General features: G+C 36.4%; 1 protein-coding gene across 5 annotated transcripts in view; it reads right to left on the minus strand.

Moving 5' to 3' along the window:
* Window positions 1-2,025: 2,025 nt before the first annotated feature.
* Window positions 2,026-24,834, minus strand: part of CRPPA (CDP-L-ribitol pyrophosphorylase A) — a 127,121-nt gene continuing 104,312 nt past the window's right edge. For 2 of the 5 annotated variants that reach the window (XM_032180998.1, XM_032180999.1), the window contains exon 10: window positions 2,026-4,928. In XM_032180998.1, coding sequence (XP_032036889.1) covers window positions 4,824-4,928 — 105 coding nt within the window. In that variant the 3' untranslated portion in view covers window positions 2,026-4,823. Of the gene's footprint in view, window positions 4,929-16,867; window positions 17,604-24,834 lie in introns of those variants that run through there. The other 3 variants (XR_004252888.1, XM_032181000.1, XM_032181001.1) reach the window with 3 other exon arrangements.

Consider the following 24,834-nt stretch of genomic DNA (forward strand, 5'->3'; position numbering starts at 1 on the left):
ATATAAAACATAGATGAGATAGATATTTGTATCTTATTATTTCATGACACTTTTCCCAATGGAAGCCCTTAAAGATACTATTCTCTTTACAGTTCTCAGCATCTCTGCCCCTTTCAGTGAGAATTAGTTGTGGTTTTAGTAAGTAATCTTTGAAACAAAAAAGATGCTCTCAATAGCATTCTTTCACTACCTACACAAAGAGAAAAAATCTACCATCTATTAAACAATACACCAATCTAATAACTTAAAGGTTTGCGTTCTGTAGGGTGTTTTGTTTTTTGTTTTTTGTTTTTTTTTTTCCCGGACAGACAGAACTAAGACTAGAGTTACAGAGCATCTATGTTACATCTATGTTACATCTATGTAACATCTATGTTACAGAGCAGAGAGAGTAATCAGAAATATTATAAAATGTAATAAAATATAAAAATATTATAATATTATTTATATTCATAATAATAAATATTATAATATTTTATATATAATAATACAATATATTGTAAAAGTATAAAATATTATAAAATATAATAAAAGTCAGGGTACTACTAATACTCTGAAGGGCTACGTTCATCTGGTAACACACTGTTTTCAAAACTACCAGCCATTTATTATGGTCCAATCATCAGAGCAGTGGCACTGGGCCAGGTCAGAGGTAGCTCCAGCCCAGAACCTTGGCTCCTACAGGAACACAGTTAACAGGAGCCACTTCTCAACCCTAGACCTCTCCTTAACAGGAACAAGGGGAAAGCAGGGATGGCAAAAAAAAAAAAAAAAAAAAAAAAAAAGGAGTACCAGGGTTACCTTGTCCCCCTGCCAATGGCCACATAAACATGCATTGTCTGCACATCCTCGTGGGAGCTTGATAAAATGAACCAGCACCTCAGAAAGTTCTGGATGAAGAGGAAGGAGAAATGTGATGATAAATGCTTTTGTGTATCTGGAAGTAAATATACTATTCCTCTTAAATAAAACCTGAACACAAACCCGTGTCCAATAAATATACTAGGTACCCAAAACAGGTTGAACAGAGCAAACCAACTACGACTTTCTCTGGTGTACTTCCTAGTTTGCAGTGACCTACAGACAGAAGTTACCATATCATTGGAAAGCATAAGCAGCCACTGGGAACCTGACATTTCTTCGGAAGCTTCTGTTAGGATGGCACCTAGAAGAGCACTGTGGAGATGATGAGACACTGGTGTTGTGTAGAAATGCAAATTTGAATGCACCAAAGGCTTTAAGGTCTCCAGATACTTTTTTGTTGTTGTTGTTGTTCTGCAGCCTGTTGCTGAGATAAGCTGAAAGCTTCATTGTGATATTTTGAAGTCAACACGACTTATTCCACTGATTACAATAGGGTCACATTTCACTTTATTTCTCTTTGTTGTTGTTTGTTTGTTTGCAATTCCACTGTCTTCTGTTCTTTCAGCCTTTTTTAGTGAACCATCCAACCATCTTTTTCAAGCTAGGTCACCTGGAAAACTGAAGAAAAATTGATTGTAGCTACATTTTCTCCTATTAACTGATCTAAGAGAAAAAAAGTAATTTAATTTCAGTTACTGCATGAAGTGGGCTGGCTTCAATATACAAATCTAACTCACTTAACTTTGCAGCTACAAAAAACATTCTTAGGGCCAGATCCTGTATTCTCTTTCCTAGTGAACACTTTACCCACAGTATATTAATTAGAGTGCTTGTGGAGTAAGGTAAGCAAGGCTGGCAGAGTCTGAGCTTTTATTTACTCTGTGTTATCTCTGTCCAAATGTTCAAAGCGAGATGGGTGGTGACTGATTCACTAGTTAAATTCAAAACAGCATGTGTGTACAAAAGGCTGCCAAGTTTCTCATGTATATAGCTATTTGTGAGAAGTATTGCTATGTGCAGACCAAAAACAATCAATCAGTTTCTTAATTTCATTTTATATCTTTATTCCCATTGTAAGTATTAACAATCATCCAAAAGACCATTTAACTTTGGTTTGGATACACAATAGCATTAATCACAGTCCAGTTTTTTTGTTTTTTGTTTTTTTTTTTTTTAAAGCAGTTCTACTATTTCATGATCTGTTTTAGTAGTTCTGCTGGTGGTATATTTGCTTCCTGTATAATAGATTTTTCAGTGTTTGCAGATTATTTAAAAGATTGTTAAAAAAACAACAACAACAAATCCATAATATTATGAATAACAGTATATTAATCTCATTATCTTTTATTTAAGGTTAGTTTCAATTACTTTAAACTTACTTTTTTGCTGTGCTTTGTTTTTTCTCTCTTCAAAATAAGCTCACAAACAACCATGGTATCATTTCTCTTTACAGCAGTTCATTGTAGTAACATTTTAAATTGGATTTAAATCCTTTTAAGATAATGAGTTAAGTAAAACAACACAACAAAGTAAAAGGTTCTGTTTAAGCAAATGACAAGTTACACACAATCCAGTGCTAAGACTGTATCACAATGCATACATTGTGAGTGGATGGAAAACGTAAAGGATTTTCTAAATTCACTTGCTTATTATTATGCAAGGAAAATACATCACAGATTGTACGTTAGTCTTCAAGCAAATAGAGTCAAGGAAATATCTTTCATTGTGTCTTTTAGAAGCCCATGAGATGAATTTCTTCATCAAATTTATTAAAGTAAAAGTGAATTCAGAAACTTATTTTTGAAAGCTGTCCTGTTAAATTATGAATACCAATAATAAATCCTTTGTTTCTTCATTTATCTGACTACTCTGCATACGAACAGACATAAATATACTTGTATGAATAAAATATGCCCATTGTATAGCCATATACAGCTAATATGAATGCTTATGTTGTACAATGCCAGCAAAGGACAAATTATTAATCAAATTAGAGAGGAGAGAGAAACAAAGAAGGAAGCAGATGTTGCATGAGACCTTTGTTAGTTGTGTTGGGATGATTCCTGTGTGGAAGAAAATGTGTGCTTTGGATCCAGAACAGTTAGCTAACAATGTGTGTCATGAAGGAAGTCTGGGATCAACATCAGCTTCTGAATTGGATTTAAAATGGACGTATAGACAGACAGTGTCTCAGCAGAACTTATTAGGCCATTGTTAGGCTTTTTTTAAGAAGCAGGGGGAAAGAGAAGGGGACAGAGGATGGAGTCCAACCCTAACTCCCTCACAAACCTTTCTCTGTGCACCAGAGGGAGTGGGACCTGGGGGAGCAGTGGAAGGGAGATGGGGAACTCCTTCAGCCAGCACAGGCATTGTCACCCTCTGTTGTTGAACCACAACAGTCAGAGCTTTTCTCCCTCTGCCTGTTTGAAGAACTGAGCTGCAGGAAAGAACTTCCCACACCCATTGGTAGATTACGGAGAGACAAATTTCTGAGTCAAAATCAGAAGCCTTATTCAAGATGGGTTTTCAAAGGTTTATCTAGCATGGAGAAGGATCCATCCTGAATGCCTAGACTGACATTCTGCACTTTACTTGACCTGCCTATTTCATTGTACTGGCTAAGACCAGGCTAAATTTTCCTGGCTAAATTACTTTCCACATCTGGGATCTATGAGAATTTTGTGAATTCTCTACAAGTCCCCCATGTCCAGATATGAGCTGCAGTCTTCAGGAAAGCACAGCAGTAGTGAAGTAGCTGATACTTTTGGTTTCAGAGGAAAACTTGAGAAACTCAGGACAAACAGAAGGGGAGGCTCACTGGACACCTGGTGGGGCTAATTCATTAAGACCCTGTTCCAGTCACTGGAGATATGGAAGACATTAACCCAGGGCCTTCACAAGCTGAAGGAATGCTGTAATTCCTCCTGAGCCTGATGTATAGAGAGGGACAAGTGCTTTCAGGGACTGTCCTTTTCTCGCACTGCTTTCAGTGGTTATGATGCCTGGAGATAGTTAACGCAATAGCCATTCACCATTTTACCCTTCTGTCCCAAATTTCCACACTTGAATATCAATGTAGCCTACATTTGAACCCATGACACTCAATACTCTTTACGACAATTTAATACATAAGTGTAGTAAACAGCAAGAGATTAAAATTATAATCTTGTAGACAAGCTAACAGATTCCTCCTATTTCTCCATTACCTACAAACTGAATTGCATAACATTTTTTCAGTCTTATCCCTTTTCTTTTTAGCATGCATATGCACATGCATGCACATGCATACACACATACAGAGTTTGTGTAATACAGTACTCAGTGAAGCAATTGGAGCTACTTCTGAATGATTGCACATGGGTACTGGAAGTAGTATTAGCACTAAGGAGTGCTACAGCCAAAGCATTCCTTATCTGGAAAACTGGGCTATAGCACTTTGATGCCCCCATGCACATCCTTTGTTTTGTTACCCTTCACTCCATGGAGGACAGGGACTTGACCTGACAAACACTGCTTGCAATGTGCATTTCTACTGACATCAGTAAGGCTATACAACATAATAAACTCCACACTCATTAATATGTATAGCAGCAATATTAAAATAATTTCATATAAAGAATGAGAGCTGTGTTTTAGGATTAATTAATTTAATGCAGTCCTAGAGTACAACATACATGCATGGGTTAAAGACAATTCTGCGTGAAGACCGAACATTTTGGTATCCTCTGTGCACTTTTTTAAATGATCGTACTTCACAAACAAGTGTATTTCAGAATGAATTGTGCACTTTATACGTAATATCAGATTTGTATTTAAAGTATCAAAATATGTTGTTAAAAGATCTTAATAGCAAACATCATAAATCCAGAGTTTTCATCAAAGGGTAAAATGATTCAAGACCTTTGGTGAAGGCATGATGAAAAAAAAACACTTCCAAAAGCTACAAATGATTTATGGTCTTATGCTACCAACAGCTGGCCAATCAGCTCAGGGTTTCTGTCCTTTATTAATGCCATGGTCAGAGCCGCAGCAGAATTTACTGTCTCCTGAAGTGAGAAATGGTCCTGCAAAAAAAAATAAATAATAATAATAATAAAAAGGGAACAGGGAAAGCAACACATTAAAAAAAATGGAAAAAAAAAAATATTTAACATCGATTTTCAAGTATACAAAATTACCATATGAGTGTTGAAAAAAAAAATCTAAACATTTATTCACATTAGGAGAAAAAAAATAAAAAACTTTTTCTAAGGAAGCAGAATTTTGTAGCAGTATCAGTTTTCCAATCTCCACAATGACCTAAAAAGTGAAAATATTTTTTTAAAAGGCAATGTATTATAGTTGCTGGAATTAATGTGATCTACCCAGAGATAAGCAAAATGGAAGCCTGATTCTATCACTTCCTTCCTAACTGATTTTTAAAATCTAAGAGGTAGTCAAAATTTGGGGCTTTAAAACATAGAAGATGAATGCAGGACTGAATTTAGTAGCATACTTAAAGACCCATATCTTCAGTACGTACTGAATCCCATCACTATTCTACAAGCTATTTAAGCTCACAAACTCAAAGGTGTTTAAGCACTGGGACTTCAGGAGCTTAGGCTGAACTGTGTCACATAACTTTAAAAGTGCCCTGGTTTTGATAGGTGACTACAGAGACCAACACAGGTAGAAACACTAAAATGAAACTTTGATAACATGCTTCTAACTGAGCTCTCCAGCTCACGTTTGAAAAAGCCCTTTGTCAAATTGCCAAGTTCTCTTAATTGCATTAACTACAAAAGGTTGGCTTCAGCATCCTTTTCATTTGCTCACTGGGAAAATACCAATAGGTGCAGTCAGGTGTAGACATATCCCTGGAGAGAGAAATACGAGGGAACAATTTATGTGAAGCAACAGATAAAAAGAAAGGTCTATGAAACTCTTGGGAGAATCTAGAAGTTTCAAATACAAAAGGTGAACCACAAAGAGAAAGCAAGGGCTGTTCTCCATATCTGTAATGGATAAGATTGGAAGCAATAGGCTTAAGGGACTTAAACTGCCATATAAAAAATTAGTTAGGAAAGTAATACAAAGTAACAGGTTTCTGGACAAATTAAGAAACTTCATCATTAGGGTCTTGTAAAACACCATGGATACATGTAGAGCAGGTACAGTTTTCTGCCTAGGGTGGAAGATGGAACAGTTTGACTTCATATCTTTTCACCACTAATTTTCTAAGATGCTGTATTAAGGAAGAACTTGTAGATGACATCTTTAAGAAACTTGGATTAATGGAGAAAGAGGAAATGGCTTAAACAAAATAATAATAATAATGTTAATAACTGTGGGGTTTTTTGTTTGTTTGTTTGTTTTTAAGGAATAAGGCTGTAGGGACATGCCTAATCAGCTAATACAAAGGGGAGCTGCAGACTTAGAATCTGGGGCTGAAGGAAAAATGCATAGAGGAAAGATATCTCTGGAACACCCCACATTTTGTAGAATCATATGTTATCATATTCTTATTAGCTATGTGCTTTGTGTAAAAGACGATAAAAAAGCCAGAGAGGTAAATAGGTAGAATGAGAAATAGTTTATACCTGATTCTTTTATCATTGCTAGAAAAATGATATTTGCATTTGACTAGATTTTTATCCTAAAAACCATCAAATAAGTAAGCTAGCTCAGTTTGTAAAATTCCCTTACAAAAGATTACACTCCTCATAAATCTGTTTAACATCCAGTAAAATTATTTACTACTGGTCTAAAATAGTGTCTGCTATGTACTGAGCGATGCTCTCCATCAAGCTATGCAATCCAGGGGAATTCAGTTCAGCAAGGAGTGCAGAAGTGTACTCTGAGGTCCTGTCCACCCATCTTTTGTCATGGACTGAAGGTGCAAAGAGGAACTCCAAACCCACTACTCAGATTTGGTAGGGGTTTCACATCCTCATTTCTCGTGGCTCTAAATCACTGTATAACATACAAGGAGAATGGAAGCTATGTGCATGCACCCATTCAGACAGCGAACACTGCAATCACTGTCAAGATCTAGCAGCACATTTCTTGATCTCCAGCAGCGCCAGCCTCTTTGCACCCCTCATCACTTTTTGTTCAGTTTGTCTTGAGAAGCACTTCACAACTACAGACATTAGGAATTCCAAATAGGCTTCCAGCCATATCTGAAGTTGGCTGGAGGTGTGTATTTTTTTTTCCCATTTCAAAAAAAAAGAAAAAAAATGCACCTGGCCAGGAATGCTCTTAATGTTTCTCCCAATAAATCTTTCCACATCCTCTGTTGGTTACTGGATTCAGTACACATTCCTTTGCAGTAATAAATTATTTAAGTTTTTGAACATAAAAGGAAGCAATAGAAAGAAATTTAGCTTTCACAGGAGGGATTCAAAGTGACACTATAAGATTCCTGTAAACTGAAAAAAGCTTTTTATAAACCTAAGCCTAAAACTAAGGCTTTAGTGCTAATTTCCATGTTCTGAAGGAAAGACGTAAAAAAATATGAATAGTATTAGCAACCCAGGCAATGTGGCACAGTAATGTGTACAGAAACATGCGTGAAGAAGTGGTCTACAAACCTACCTGATTTTTTATTTTTTATTTTTTTAAGGAACAGGCAGAAATAAAAATGCATTTACAGCTTTTACCATTATCCCATTTTTAATACTTTGATTATAACTACTATTATTATCAATATTTAGAAAACTTACTAATTCTTGTCTTTCTTAAAATCAGTCTATACCACGGCAGGAACAATGAACTGTCATACAGGATTGGTTCCTGTACAGGATTTGTCCTTGGAAGTCTGTCTTTAGAAATAGCCAGAGCTATGTTCTTTAAGCAAATATACTTTATCCTATTTAAGATAACAAATAAAACAGGAAAGGAAATATATATTTTTTTTTTTTTAATTTTTTTTTTTGCAATTATATGGTTAAATTTTATAATGAAGAATATACTGCAGCTCTCAAAAGTGCGAGCATTTGTCATAGGGTCACTCCTTTTAGATCTGTGCTGTCGCCCCTTCCCAGCAGCACTGTCCTAGCCCGACCCCAGGGTCACCCGCATGCTGAGCACAGTCCGGCACTGGGGCCTCCTGGTCCCAGGTCTTGGCGTGAAGAAGAAATCAGTCATCCAAAGGTTAAGCGTGTGCTGACTTGAACTTGCTTTATTCCCACAGTCACAGCATTACTGGAAAGAGGTAGTAAATAGCACACAGAGGTGGACTTTTCCAGGAATTCCTAAATCATTGTATATCCTGTATCCTTCTGAGAATCAAAACATACTCTCATCCTAGGAACCACTACTGTAGCTTCTAGTTGTCATGGCCTGTGCACTACAATTTATCTTTTGACAAGTATTTCTAGTGCTTACTATCACCAATAAGCAAACAGAAAAAGAAATCTTAGTAACTGAAAGAGAAGGCTTTGCTTAAAGTATAGGGAAAATGTTGACTGATGCAATGGTTAAGTTTTATCTTCAGTATTCTTTCCCTTCTTCTGAATCCTGTGAAGAAACTATTTCATTTTTAGGCCATTACTGCACATTTAAGCAGGTATTTTCAATATACACAATGATGCTCCACTTTTTCCTATATAGGCAATTTGGAAGCCAACAGTGTTTATGAAGAATATAAAGAGTTTAGATGACAGAATTAAACAACAACCCAGGAAAGAAAATGAATCTTGTGGATCTTTATTAATTTACGGTTAAACAAATAAGTGAACAAGTCTCCTGGCTATACCCTTAAAACACCTATGTTTCTGACACTGCAATGTTATTTCTGGCAACAGTACTGGTTACAGCTGATAGTGCCTACAGGGAGGCTTCAATAAGGATGCCAGGACAAATTTAATCTACCACACCTAACTCCATTGCACATACAGGCCTCCAAACCTCTTTTATATTCAATGGCATAGTACTAAATCTTTCAAAAACCTCATTATTAGTTGCAGGAAGTCAAATAATCTAGCAGAACCAGGTCTTCACATGTCTAATTGTCTGACATGTTCAGATATATTGTAACCACGATAAAAAGCAGGATGTCAGAAAAGAACGAGCAATACAAATCCTCATGTAGCCCACAAGAGCGCTCCCACATCATTGCCCACCCACTGCTCAGCTCAGCGAATTCCAAGAAGAGAACATACTTCAGTGCACTAGTCAGTGAATACATATCCGTGCATGCATTGGATGGATCAAACACGAATAGTTCTTTCACTCATCAACGAAATCTTTAAAAAAAGATCATGACCTTTAAATCAGACTCAGAGGCAGAAACAATTTTAATGACTTTAATGGCTGAGGTTCCACATGATCAACTGATGTGCTATTATCCCCCCTAAACCATTGTGATATTCACTCTCTATTCATTTCATCCAGTTGACTTAAATGAGTCTCTTGTAAAAAAGAAAAACCAAAACCCCCTAACATTTCTTGGCTATTAATAAATAGAATTTTTTTATTGTTTGAACAGATGATTAACTACATTTATAAGCTAAAAACAAAACTTTTACCACTTTATATTTATGTACTTTGGAAAAGAAAGTACTCAGAAACACTGCCAACCTTATAAACCATAAATCCACATAACAGCACTTTGATTCCAAAATAAAATATCCACTTTGTCTGTTATTAAATAGTAAAAATATTCCAACATAACCATATTGTATGATAGTTATAACTCATATTCAGAATTTATTTGATGTAGAGTTACTGACTGTAGGGGTTTTCTGGTCTGCAGAATAAGACTGGAAATGCATACAGGGACAGAGTTAAAGTTGTGTTTGGAACATGCAATGTGATATTTCACAAATGTGCATTTATTTAAGAAACTGTGAGGGTATCTGAATATTTATTGACATTCCCCTAACGATTCATTTCCTTGCTTCAATCTGTTTAGGATTTTTTTTTCCAGCTGGAACTTCAGATACACGCATTTCAATTTACATATGTACTAGTTCAATCTAAGTATAGCTGAAAAAACACATACTCCCCTTTCTCAAAAAAGACCTCTGTAGGTATTACCATTGCCTTTTACTGCATCACTCCAAAAGCATAAGACAGCCATGTTCCATTATTTGCATTCTGTTTTTACTCATGAATAGGACTGTGATGCTAGCCCCAATCAGATAGAAAACCTGAAAACATGATTTAAAGACAGCGGTAAACCTAGGGAACGTCCATACAGCTGCCTTTTTACCAGGAAAGGCGAGAGGCCAGGGCATGTGCTGGTGCACTGGCGTGCCCTCACCCTTGCTGCTCTATTGTATGCTGGCTCCCTGGCATAGTTTTGGCTCCTGCCAGCTAACATGTTCCCAGACAATGGCTGGGCATGGTTCAGGGGACAGCACAGGCCAGGGACTGCTCCCAGGAGACAGTCTGAATGAGGCCACCCTCTTTTGGGAAAAAGAGAACTTAGCCATATGGACATGAGACATGCTGTGTCTTTTAGCCTTAGGACGCGAGAACCATCCCTAGCCTGTTTTACTTGCCATTACAGATGTAGCCTGAGCATCACTGTGAAGTGACAGTTGTGCCTTTCTCTCTCTACTCAAACACATGAAAAATACATAGACCTACAAACAAATATACCCCCCAGAACGCGGCACAGACACCACATAGCTACCACAAAAACACAGTCGGTTAAAAAAAAATAAAAAATAAAAAATCAATTGCTCTATGGAAACCTTTCCCTCTAAACCACTTCAGCATGACAAAGTGAAAGACATGGAGATGAACCACACTGCAAGATAGCACTCGTGCTGTATCTCAGATTCCTGCCATCCCATGGAAAAGCTGGGAACCAGCAGGAGGATGGCTTGATGAAGCATGCCCACTTCTCTCTTTTGCAGGGTGAGCCTGTGTGTACACCAGGCATGCCACAGGGTATGAGTGGAAGAGAAAATGGCTGCAAGAGTCTGTGTTCTGGCAAGCACATTGCAAAACACTGCATTGGCAGGACAAGAGAAGCTGCTATTAATTTAAAACTCCACTGGATGCTGCAAGTTATGCTAAGGCTAAACCAGGTGTGTCCAAAACTCACCTCATGCCACAGGCTGACTGTGTTTTACATGCAGAGAAACTGAGTAGAGAATCTCTCCTCAAAAACCTCAACATTTGAAAATTTCTTCATTCATTCATCTAAAATATGATCTGGGAAGATTAATGGTCTTTAACTATTAGAAATCAACAATATAAAATGGTTTGGTGTTTATTCAAACCTTACCATAGATTCATGAAGGAGCATTTTCTTCCACTCAAGATATGTAGTGGCATGCATCTACATATTAAAGCAATTTCCATTTGTGTAACACTACAAATTAATCTCCTTTCTTCTTAGAATGTTTTCACATCAGATTTTTAATCCATGTGCCAAAGGATCTATTGATAAGTCATATCTCATACATAATATCAATGCAACAATTTACCTCAATAAGAAGACAGCTATGCAGATCATTCTAAAAGATAAGAAAGATATTTCTCTGAATATTTTTAGCTTTCCTTTCAAGAAATACATGAATAAGGTAGCATTTGAGTTCAGATAGGTAGCTGGGTTCAGTATCACTGCAGCAGGTTCACAACTCAACCTTTGTATACACAGCCTTGCTTCTTTTCTGAACTAAGAAAATGCAATCAATTCCTCATCAGTGGATAGGAATAAAAATAATTTAGAGATTTAGATGCTCTGGATGTAAATGGAAAATTAAGAAGAGATGTGAGTAGCACTGGAAAAAACAAGTCATGGCTGTGTTAATGGAGCCTCGTTAATTATGCACCTATTAGTATAAACTCTGATATATCTGAGTTAGTTCCTGCAGTTAAACAGCTGTATATCCATACTACAGTCTACCCAAATGCAGGGAAATTGTGCATAAGTATGGGAGACTGTACTGAATCTCTCACTCTCTCCTGCACTATTCATCAATCATGACTCATATCATATAATCATAGAATTGTTAAAGTTGGAAAAGACCTCCAAGATCATCTGGTCCAACCTTCACCCTACCACCACTACTACCCACTAAACCATGTCCCAAAGCACCAGGTCCAACCTTTCCTTGAACACCCCAGGGACAGTGACTCCACCACCTCCCTGGGCAACCCATCCCAATGCCTGACTGCTCTTTCTGAGAAGAAATGTTTCCTAATTTCCAACCTGAATCTCCCTTGGTGCACCTTGAGGCCATTCCCTCTAGTCCTATAACTAGTTACCTGTGAGAAGAGGCCAACACCCAGCTCTCCACACTTTCCCTTTCAGGCAGTTGTAGAGAGCAATAAGGTCTCCCCTGAGCCTTCTCTTCTCCAGGCTGAACAACCCCAGTTCCCTCAGCTGCTCCTCACAGGACTTGTGTTCCAGGCCCTTCACCTTGATGTTCTTCTTGTACTGAGGGGCCCAAAGCTGAACACAGTACTTGAGGTGTGGCCTCACCAGAGTAGAGTACAGGGGGACGATCACCTCCCTGGTCCTGCTGGCCACACTATTCTTGATACAAGCCAGGATGCTGTTGGCCTTCTTGTCCACCTGGGCACACTGCTGGCTCATGTTCAGCCAAGCATCAATCAGCACCCCTAGATTCTTTTCCTCTGCACAACTTTCCAGCCACTCTGCCCCAAGACTGTAGCACTGCATTGGGTTGTTGTAGCCAAAGTGCAGGATCTTTATATTTTATCACAAGAAAATTTAAAGCCATCAATGCATAAAATGACAGTATAGATACACTGAGAATAGATGAGTATTTTACATTTTCTGGAGTCTGTAAAGATTACGTCCCCAATGCCATTGCATATATTTTTTAACCAAAGATTCAGATTTAAAACTGAAGGTAAATGTCATTCTTTTGTTTAAAACAAAGAAACAGGCAAAAACCACAACACAAACAAACAAAACAAAACAAATAGGATTTGTTGCTTTCTCTAGTATGAATAGAATGGACAGTATTCTCCTAAATTGGAAGTTTTGAAACAGCTCAAGTTTTTATGTTCTGCAACATGTAGGTTACCAGGGTTCAGTTCCCTTCTTTGTGTGAGGTGATTAATAGTCCGCTGCCCTATGCCCCACAGTTTGGGGATCAAGATTAAATTCCTGTGGAGAGAGACCCAATCTACATGGACAGAGTGTATCACAAGAGAGGGATGACAATATTCCAGCCTAGAGGCCACCCCAGGTGCCTAGGGAGCAAGTGAGAGCTGACTGCTAACCTTTGGTCCAAAGCCTGGCTGTTTTTTTATTCTTTTGATGTAAAGGAGATGGGCAGTCTATGGAGCAGACACAGCCAATGCATCTGTCATTTGCAGACCTAGGCATTGTATTTCCTTTTTCTTGTTGTCTCCAAGGGCTTTTTTTTTTTTTTCCCGTAAGAAAAAATGTTAGCATGATCATGCTAAATAATCAATAAAAAAAATCTGGGCCAAAAAAAAATCTCTGAAAAAGTTGTCATAAAGAGCACTTTCAGAATATTCAGTCATTGCAGCTTATGCAAAAGTTTTAATTCAGTGCTTACCACTGTCTGATCTAAGCTCTTGAAAATGGTGAGTATGCCAGCAGTGACAGCACAAGCATCTGTCAACCATCTTCCCTCTAACTTGTTCAAGAAAGCCACCTATTGCTTGAGCTAGCAGCCAATTCTGCCACCTGCATGTGACTGGTCTAGAAATAAGCCATCTAGAAGATGTGGTAGTCTGCAAACTTGGAAGTATATTACGTGTTTGAGGTTTCTTAGAGGTGGTCTCTTAATACGGTATGATACCAAATAAGACTATAATATGAAATGTATTAATGTTAATGAATGTTGCTGTTCTACCTAACAGGTCCTATGAGATAGCACTCTGGTAACCTTGTAAAACACACCATAAGAGTTTTTAGCAGGATGGAATAATCGCTTCTTACTATCAACATAGGAAAAATGAAATGCTCCTGAGGCACAGAACGCCAGCTTTCTCTGAGAATCACCACTGAAAACTGCTAAAAAACTGAGATTAGGCTGAAGTCGACTGAAGCCGTGGCCAAGTCTTTCCTCTGGTTTCAGTAAACTCTGGATCAATCCAATGGCACTGACAAATTAATGTGGGAGTGGGATTTAAGTCTTCCTCCACACAGCAGCAGCACATAATAGTGTTTCCCTCTGTGTGTATGCATGGTGGATCTTCTGCTGCCTACTGCACTGCAAGAGTCTATAAATACTTTGATGGACTGTGGTGATCAGTTTTGCAAGCAACCAGGAATACACAGCAGACCCACCACACACACGCATAAAGGAAAACGGGTAAAGCAGTGCTGGCCTCCTGCAAAACATAACACCCAGTCATGCAAATCACTTGCAGACTGTTGTAGTGCACCAGGCACCAACCAAGAATGGAGTAACTCTGGATCATGTATGAATGCATTTCACACAGGGGAGTAGTAGCAGAGCAAAATCCATATAGCAGACTTTAAGCCATTTTTCTCCTACTACTTATAAGCTGAAAAATATAGCACCTTGAAGCTCAGTGCCACTTGATGACTAGCCCTAGGTAAATTACAGGAAGCCAGCAGTATGTAGGAAGGCAAAAACACTGTAGAGAAGACCAAGAGAAGTGATCAGGGAACAAGCTAGGAGAAAGTGGAAATGAAGAAACAGCAGAGGTGAAAGCGAGGGTCACACAGAATTCCTCAGAGAGTTTTTCCAATAAGTTGAGCAATGCTTCTAGTTTGTTCATTCAGTAGTCCACATTAAAATATTTTTCCCTTTCTTCCAACTTACTTAATGCAATTCAGTGGAAAGATCTTCCTTTCCTATGTATTTTTGAATGCACAAAAAGATATAATTTTACTTGAGTTAAACTATGAAAATGTTCCAGGCTACCACACTATCCATCAGACATTTTCTCATGGATGATTCAGTTTCACAATCATCATCCTTTACCTTTTCCTCAACATTTATACTGCCACTAAGAGAAAAGAAACAGATATCAATACAGTAATAAAAAGTACCTTACAATATTACAGTGACATCCAGATGAATTCTGATTTCAGACAAGTCACACTTGTATAGGAACGAAGGTCAGAGACAACTGCTTCTTGTCTTTGACCTCCTTTTAGGAAGGTCAAAACCTTCCTAAAACCTGTAAATCCTTCCTAAACTTGTAAGTTTCATACGAACACTGTGTAGCAGTTCCCTCAAATTAAGTACCCAACTATCTCAATCTTCAAAATATAAAAAGATGTGCCATTGCTAAAGATCAGGAGAGATTACTATCATTGCCAGAGGCTCTATCTGATAGGAAAATTGTGTCATACACTGCAAGTAAAAAAAATCTTCAAAGACCTGGTAGCACATTTCTACTCAGTGAGATCTGAGGTCATCAGTGTAATCATAAAATTATAAGTAGGTAAGAATCACATATCCAAATGTGTCTCTTTACTGTTAGAGCACAATTTATCCTTCTTACTTCTGATCTGACAAAAACCACCTAATGGGGAGAGAGAAGGCAATAGAATGCTTCTTCAAAGAAATTTTCAGTAAGAGCAAAAAGTACATATCTTATATTAAACTTAACAATATATATTTCAAAATTATAGGTTTTTCCTTTCTGTTCCATATAATATTGAAAACATAGATTAGTTGTTACATGTTTCAAGAAGAAAAACGAACACAGTAGTTTGCAAACCTCTAAGTTGCTAATACGCGGAACAATGCATGAAATGCCTTAGCTACCACAGATTATAGAATTCTGCATACATATATGTTGGAGAGATTTTGCATAATTTGTGACATAATTTTGATATACAATTCATGACTGTGGTTTATAGTGATATAAAGAAAAACTGGGAGACTGAATTACTGTGACTGTAACAAAACAGGAAGGTCTTCAGTAAGAAGGAGCAATGCATTTGAATCTACCCGGGAATGCTGAAAACCAGTGCAGAGGAAATGTGAGCATTTTTTTTACATTATCTCAGTGTAAGGCACACTTTTCTTCCCTCCTCTAGGTGCTAACTTCATGCAGAAAATTATGCATAATAGATATCCGGCCCTCCAAAAAAAGCAGAGGCATGTTTGCATCCATTTCAATATAAGTGTTCTGTTCAGTCCTTAAAATCTTCATTATACAACTCCTACAGACTGTGAATAATCTGAAATACATGCACACGGATGCAGTAACTAATTGATTGGAAACATTCCTCTTGATTACAAATAATTTATTTGAGATGGTTCAGAAGAAAAACTCTATAGTCTGTTAAAAAACAAAATTAAAACTTCTCCTTTGGGGAAAGAAATAAATAAAAACCAAGAAATTCTGAGGGACAAACTATGTGTACACATGTGCTGTTCTATTGTTCACATCCCAGTCTTGTGGCTTCCAAACTTTTCGGATGATAACATCAGTGCAGTGGGGTAAAGGCCACATTCCATTTCTTGGTTACAGAAATACAAACCAAAGTAACTACAGTATTACCAGCCCAGTCGCTTTGCAACTACGGAGACTGAAATTCAACTTCAAACTCTACATTTTGCTATGCATGATCTAATATGTAATTGCTTTCAAACTGATCTCTGAAACCTTCAAAAGAAGCTTTAAAGTAACTTAAATGTCAGTGTTTTGGATAGTGAGACACGGTGAGAAGGAGTGGCTGTCCAGCAGCTCATTGTTAAGGATTTGATAGCAGATTTCCCTAATCTGATGTTCTTCATTGAATATAGCAAGTTGCTTGCAAATGTCTCTTTAGTTGCATCACCTCATCATTTTGTGAGAGTCTGACTACAGAATAAAACTTAAATACTTATCTTTAAGTTACACACTTGAAATTTGAAAACATTCTTGAATTATGTTAGCACGTAACATTGAATATCCTTCCTATATATTTCATTACTCAAATTCTACTTCTATGACAACATTTAGGTGACCATTAGATGCAGTTTATGTCCCATCTCTGACTTCTCTTCTGGGCTACTGCTGAGGTACTACATTCTAGGGATATGAACCGAATCCCTATCTGGAAATAACAATAATTTCTAAAATATGTTACCTGTTCCAAACTCTCCATTCTTCCATTCTCTAGTTCTTTGTCTGTTCTCCTTAATTCATGGCCTAAAGCCAGACAAAATAGAGCATTTGCCTGTGTCAAAATTTTCAGTTAAGCAATGTAGAAAGCACATAAATTTTGAAAAATTAATCCTAAAGATGGTACTTGAAGTCTGGTGTGAGCAGAGGCAATGTGATCAGGAAGCAGCAGCAAACAACCACTGTTGAATTCAACAGATGGGTCAGAGAAGAATTATAAAAGCACACTGGAAAAACACTGTGGCAAAAGTGCTCCTGCATGCTGGAGGAATGGAGAGCCCAGGATGTGGGCCCAGTGCCTCGTCGTGGAATAATGAATGGTAACAAAGGATGGGCAAGGTTTATGGGCATAGCGCAACACTTAAAGATAAAACTGGTGTCCTCAAGCCAGCTAACTTGCTAGCAGTCTGACTGTAACAGCACAAAATGCCAACATGGACTAATCACGTACACTTTCTCACTTTTCTCAGGTGCTTTTTGTAGCCCATAGACAGCCCAAGACACAATGGCTGTTCTGAGTCTGGGCCCCTACCTGACCATGCCTCCACAGCTTGAACAGCATGGAGGAGTCTGATTAAATGGTGCTGCATGAAATGGTCACATAGCTGGAGGGGTGAATACCAAATTTCCAGAAGAAACCTTCTTTTGAGTATAAGCCCAGCAACGGGAAGGCAGAAGAGGGCTCATAACTTGCCTTGTAGCTAAAACAAAACAAACAGACAAAGCAGTTAGTGCCATTCCTTAGGGCTCACTAGGAAATGTATATACCTCCCAGTTTTAAGGAGACAGATGTGCTTACTTTTAGATTCTTATTTTCTTTTAAGCTACAAGAGTTCAGCTACACCACAAAGACAGATCTCACAGATGTTGTCTTATATAAAAATCAGGGTTTGCCAAGACAGGCTTCTTTCTGTCTGCCAGTTAATAACAGCACAATCCATGTAACACAATAGCCTGTCTATATAGAAACAAAGGCACTCAAAATGAAAATATATCCAAGTGATAAAACTCTTGTGAAATATCAAAAACTTGTTTCTGTGCTTTAGGAAAAAAAAAAAAAAAAAGGCTATTTTAAAACTAGTCCCTCATTTCAGTATCTCTTGCTGAAAGAAATAAAGGAACACAACCAGTTTTGCTTTGGCAGATGGATTAATCGTACTCCATAATTAAGATGTTTTATTAGAAATAAAACAGATGAAATATTCTGTTAGCTATGAACACATCTCTTTTTATGAGATTAGCACTCAGGTATGTTGTATCTTGAGTTGCATAACAGAAGTCTATGTTCCACCACTTTTAAGACTTTCAAATAAATGGTTACCAAAGCTTCCTTTCAAAACATCCCGAAACCATCCTGTGTATACTTGCAACTTCAGGTATGTCTGTGACTGACTGCAAAGATAAGTTCAGTTCTCCCTTATATTCTGTCATAATAGATATTTGATTAACAGACTATTTATTAAAGTCTCTAAGGTCATGACTAAACACAATGTGTAAGAGTTCACCGCATCACTTACTCCACACTTTATAATTTGGATCATGCAAAGCTAACTGAAATCAAAGGGTTGAGAAAAAGTGATCAGTGTTATCTCCATGGCAATGGGTATTAGGCATTCTCATAAAAATAAATAAATAAATAAATCCATTCTTCAAGACAGAAAGGGAAAAGAGGCAAAATCAGTGTCTTGTAGACTGCTTGCATGTGGTGGTGTTAATATTTTTCAGCTTTCCTTAGCAGATAAATATTCAGCTAGATACAACTATTGCCAATATCTGGAAGTGATGCAAGAATCACCATGCTGGACACTAAGAAAATATCTGTATAATTCACTTGCAGGATCTCTAAAGCATTTTTAAAATGTCAACTGGTAATAACATTTAAAACAGTCACAGGAATAGTTTAGAGGGCTTAACAAATTTGTTGGATTATTTTCTAAATATAACCATCAAAAATGAAAGTAAGCAGAACACTAGTTTTCACCCTGGTAGTAGTTCTGACAGAAGTTAATAATTATAGATCCTGGATATTTGTTGGATTCTCTTGATATTCATATCTACAGAGGAAATAACCCTTATGAAGTGGTAGAGTTGTGAAGTGGTGAGAACACTGGACATCACAGATACCCTCCATAACATGATCCTCAACAAACACTGTGTGAGCTCAGCTCTTGTAGGCTGTAGAATTGCAATGCTAGAACTTTGTTTGGTTAAAAAGAAAAGGAATGGAGCTCTGTTTAAGCCTTGTCCAGATATAAAACTCATTTAGCTGCTCAAATAAGTTAGGTGTTAGCTAAGAACAAGTCTCCTGGTGCTTCATTTAGAAAGCACAACTTCTACTTTTTCTCTTTTACACACTTTTTTTTTCCTCCCAGCTTCAGTATTCACTTCCAATTTCACAGCTGCATTTTTAACTGCATGTATCTTTTTACATGGGCAATGATTTCACATTGTTCATCTCCTCAGCCTGTATTGATTAGATGAATGTGTGGTTTGGCTTTTTATGGCCATGCTTTAAAAGTTTCCTCTGGACAAAAGAAGCAATCTCAAACTCCATTTCCACTAATTCCTCTCTTGACTCAACATCTCTTTTGTCTTCAACAAACTATTCCCTTGTGCCTACTCTCGGCCTCAGCTTTTATCCTGTATGCTCTAGTTCCATAAATCTGCTGTCTATTCAGTACACACAGCTATGTCTGCAGCAGTATGTTTGTGCCACAGCCTCATCTCTTAACACTCCTCATGTCCCCAGTCACAATGTCTCCTTCACATTAACTATGGAGATTAACTTTCTATTATTTTCTTGAAGTTTACCCTTTAGGAACTTCTGCGTTAACTTTTGCTACTAAGTACCCTTTCACAGGCTCAAATGGGGTTTCAGTCAAACAAATCTAACAGAACTACAAGTTGCTTCAAGGTCCATTAACAAAACACAAGCTCTCTTTTACTTGGACTGTCTATGGACTAACTCCAGTGCAATGATGGGACTTAAAAATCCTCATTCTCTGTTCCTGCTTTTTGATTAATTCCCACCGGTTTCCACATATCCTTTCCTTTAACCAAATCTGACACTAGCAGGAAGGATTTCCTGATTTTTTTTACCCTAATCTTCATCAGAAAAATATTCTTGTCGGCACGCCTCAGTTATTTTCCTTTTCTTATAATCTTGGTGCTGCACCATGTATTTTTACATAAACTACAATGGAAACGTGTATTAGAAAAAAATCTTTCTGTTTTCCAATCTCCTTAATGTTTTGAAATAATTTTCAAGCCTTTGCTCTCCTTACCAATATACTGGACAATACAAAGGACTAGTTCATTTTTTCCGAAGAATTCAAAACCTGTCTTTTCAAAATACATGGTTTTTTTTATGAAGATACATGTTTTTATTTTTTTATGAAGAATCATTAGGTCTAAAGCCAGAAGTGAAATCTTTCATGGTAATGCTTATACAACATACCAAGAGTATTATTCTGAATGACACTAGCACATTTGATTTCTTTTTCTTTTTTTCCAAATATTTTCAATACAATTTATTGGTTTCTGTTAGTAGGATGCAAATTTCAAGTGTCAATTTTAAGTTTTGCATCTTTGTTCATGCTCGATCTAATAGCCTTATGAACATACACTAGAATTAATTTGTTCAACCAAACTTAAAAGAACAAATGCAGTTACATAAGATGGTTAAAAGACTGGTTTCCATTAATGTAACACAAATATCAATTAGGAGCAATATTAATAATTTTGTAGTAGCATTTAAAATGATTAATCAGGGAGGTTTTTCTCTCTAAAATTTGATCCAGTTATTGGAAACAAAATATTTTAAAATGCAGAGCATAATATAAAATGTAATTAGGCCAAAACCTTCCTTCCAAAAACATTTCTAGACTCACTCTGTGTAAAAAGCTCTGTATAAGAATCTTTGCTTCTTCACCTATTTCCTTATTGAGGAAATGTATGTGGCAACCAGAATGATTGTGTAATTCACATTCTGCAATCAGCAAACACCAGGAGCTATAAAGCCAAATCAGTCAATAGAAGAAATCCTTCAATGTGCTTAACTGATAATTTTCTGAGAAAGCTGCCACAGACCATACAATTTTCTAAGTCCTAGTGTTGACCACAGTGATGTTACTTTCTAGTGTGACTTTAGTATGTGTTTAAAGGAGCCAATACTGTATTTACACAATAGATAATACATAAACTTTAATAGGTTATGACAGGCATTGTATTTCAAGACAATTATAATTTGCCTCTAGTAGGCATGAGACTAAATACCTATTGAGTTTTACCACACAAGAAGTACTGTTTTGGACTAAAATGCCTGGATTATATTACTGATATAAAATTGAAAATAAATTTAGAAATAAAAGAAAAAAAGGCTACATTATTTCTTTGTGAATGATCTCATTGCACACTAGCTCCAGAACACTAATTTTATCAGGAACCCTAAAGCTATTTATAATGGCAATTGCTATCAGTTTGCTTTCAATTTCTTAACCTATGAGACAAACAAAAATATTGTTCAGATAAAAACTAGAACAGATTGTCATAAATGTTGCAATGCAAAAGTACTGCATGATTGTGAGGTTCTGCCAGCACCCACTGTTTAGAGATCATACACTAATAATATCTGACTCGTTAATTTACAATCTGAAAACAACATTTCAAAAAGTTCAAAATTACAAAACAGTGCTAATTCCTGACCAAACAGTCAAAATTCAAGAAGTATATTCACACGGATTCATTACAAAGCTAGTGTGTGAATCCTTGTATCTGAGTAAGACTTTACTGGGTCGTACAAATAGCATACATAGCAGTACAAACTGCTATGTATGTTGCAATTGTAGTTAAGGTTTGTTACTTGTGAAATATTCTAAAATTTATTTTGGAAACAGTTCCTTCTTTTGCAAGAAATGTATAAACATAAAAAGCATCAGAAGTCACCAAAACAGTGGTGAAAAAAGTTATGGCTGTGATTCCCACCCTATGTAGAGACACACATCCAAAATTCAGCAAAAATTTTAAGTCAATCAACCTTACTGTAGGTAGATATATACTCTGTAAAGTCACACAAATGAGGGTTGTAGTCATGTACTTCAGGTGCAATAACTGAGGATGGCTTCTGGCAAATGCATTGCAAGACTCTGACAGTATACCATAAACATCAGCTATCTTGGAAATGTATAAATACTTCTGATATGAGTTCCTCATTTGTCACAAACATGTCCATACTGTACTTAAGCTAGGAATCTAAATCTATTATTGGCTTTATCTTTATAGAGAGCGTTATTGATCAGTATCTGTACTTCAAAAATATTTTGAACTGGTCTTGATAAAACATGTAAAATGCACACCTTTGTTCCTACTATAAGAATTGCTTATGCATCTTTGAATGTTAGTTCATCAAATGGGAGACATCAGCATGAATGATGTTTACTGAAAATACATTTTGTTCACTACTGGTGCTAATTGTCTACTGGTCTCTCAAAGCTTAACTTTCTTTTAAAAATTCTGCTTTGCAACTGTGGCTTGAGACATCACATTAAAAGTAATGAATGAAAAACAGAAGGTAGGACTGTACTGCGCAGTTTAAACAGTTGAACTGTATAATCCAATTACATAAATAAAAGTAGGAATCGGATTCCAAAGACAACGTAAAAAGTGAGAAATCTGGCCTGTACCCCAGTCAGAGGTACTCTTTCATATTTTATTTAACCTGAAAGGAGTTGAAAGTAGCAATGAACTACAGCTTCCTGGGGTACATGTATTGAATGGCAGCAGAATTTACTGATAAGGATAATATATCCAACCATGTGTATGTGTTCATACTTAAATAGGTTAATAGATTAATTTATTCATAGTAAGAATAACATCAACTTTTGAATACAGGACCAAAACTATTTCATATGGATTTTCTTGCTAATATTTTTTCCCATGTCCAAAAACATACCTTTGTGATAGTATTTGGGGGGAGAAGGTATACAACTGCACTTTTACTGATAAAGGACTACCACAGTAAATTGATACAAACTCAGAGATTATCCCTAACAAATCCTATGGAATAATTTGATTTGACATATTCAGGAAAATGATTTTAAATATATAAATATATAAATATATAAATAATATAAATATATAAATATATAAAATATATATTTTTAAATATCTTTCTGCATACTATAAGGGATCCCCAGAGTCTAGTGTGATGAAAGTGTTACAATGCTACAAAACCTTTGTTTAAAATAACAATATCAAAATAAAGAAATAGCAAGAGATTGTTATAATACTAATTTTGCATGCTTTACTTATTCAGGTACAGGCAAAGCATGAAGAGCCAGATGAACCTGAAGACAACACTTTTTTACAAAGCTGAAAAAAAAATACTACTTTAGTGGATTTCTGAATTAGTCTGTTTTTTAGTATACAAAAATTCCGTCTACATATTAGATGATTTTACAAAGGCTGTGTCACATTAATTTCTTTTCATTCTCTGAAACAATCATTTTTTAGTTTGCTCTTATTTTTAATGTTTTTTGTTTAGTTTTGTCTCATTTTCCAAAAAACTCTACTAGCTGCATAGACTATTCTAGTTGCGTAAGTGAAACACCTAATTCATCAAAGTATTGAATTAATAAAATTAATAAATTGAATTAATAAAACTTGAGCTAATATTCCTGAAACTACTTAAGGAGTTAACAGCTTAATAATGTTTAAGAGTGACTGGCACTAGACATAGAAAATATGGATATTTGCAGATATAAATAACTAAAAGTTTTTTGCCATTTTTGCTTGCCTTATAACAATCTGGTTCTCTAAACTATAAAAGCCTTACTGCTTTTAGGTTTGAATGTTTTCTGAACAATGCCTCAGGATTTTATTAGCATTTAAATGCTTTTCTCCCATTATTAAGACAAAGTGGAATTTCAAGGAAGTGGTAGCATACCTTTAATTCCACTTCCCCTGCAGCACATAAGTTGCTTCACTTCCATAAAGAACACAAATTCTTACCATTTACATAGAGCTCACTGGCATCTGGCATGTCAGATAAGCAATGTCACAAAGACTCATTGCAAGAGAAAGAAAAAGAAAAGACACCTAAGAACCAATAAAATTCATTAACATTTCATTTTTGCTTCATTCTAGTTTACAATTGTGCATTTCCAATCTGTGCCAGCTGGCAACAATTCCTTTGGAACAGGAACGGCAAAGGAGTAGTCAGGGAGGACAAGGATTTGTCCTCTCTTTGCTACTAAGTTAGGAAGAAGCAAATAGATTGCAAAAATGAGATTTCAGGTAATTCCCAGCTTCTAAGAAAATCCCAATTTGAGCAGAAATTAATGGGTGATTTTGATTCTCTTTTCATGTCCTGGCTCAATCATGTAAGACAGAGCAGAGCATAAAATGCTACTGGCTGGTATATTTTTGACATTTTGGCTCTGTGGCTGAGTTTCAACCATTTGCAATGAGGGTTTGGCAAGTAACCAACCTTATATCTGAATAAATGGTAAGGTATGAGAGGAAAACAGAGCAATCAGCAAACAAGCCTTCTGGCTGTCAACCGTGTTCTGTTAGTATCCAATTGCTCATTTCTTCAGCTTCCAGCAATTCCTTTTCTGAAGTTTATTTGTCTCTGTTCTAACACAGATGGCTTTTTTGATGGCTAATTGAATTAAGTACTTTTAAATAAAGGCTAATTTCTATCTAATCGTATTATGAAAGATGAAATGCATCCTCAGTTTTTCTATCACAACAAGCTGTATACAGAGAAATGCACATCCTGTTATGGATTAAATATAGACAACCAGATTGACACAATCCACAGGAAATTAAGAACTGCAAAACCAGACAATGAGAGAACAGCTCATGAAGTAGATACTAAAATTCACTCTTAAATCAGATGGCAGGTTTCAAAAACATATGAGATTTGGACGT

Source organism: Aythya fuligula, chromosome 2 (assembly GCF_009819795.1).
Source record: "Aythya fuligula isolate bAytFul2 chromosome 2, bAytFul2.pri, whole genome shotgun sequence".
In the NCBI taxonomy this organism is placed as follows: Eukaryota; Metazoa; Chordata; class Aves; order Anseriformes; family Anatidae; genus Aythya; species Aythya fuligula.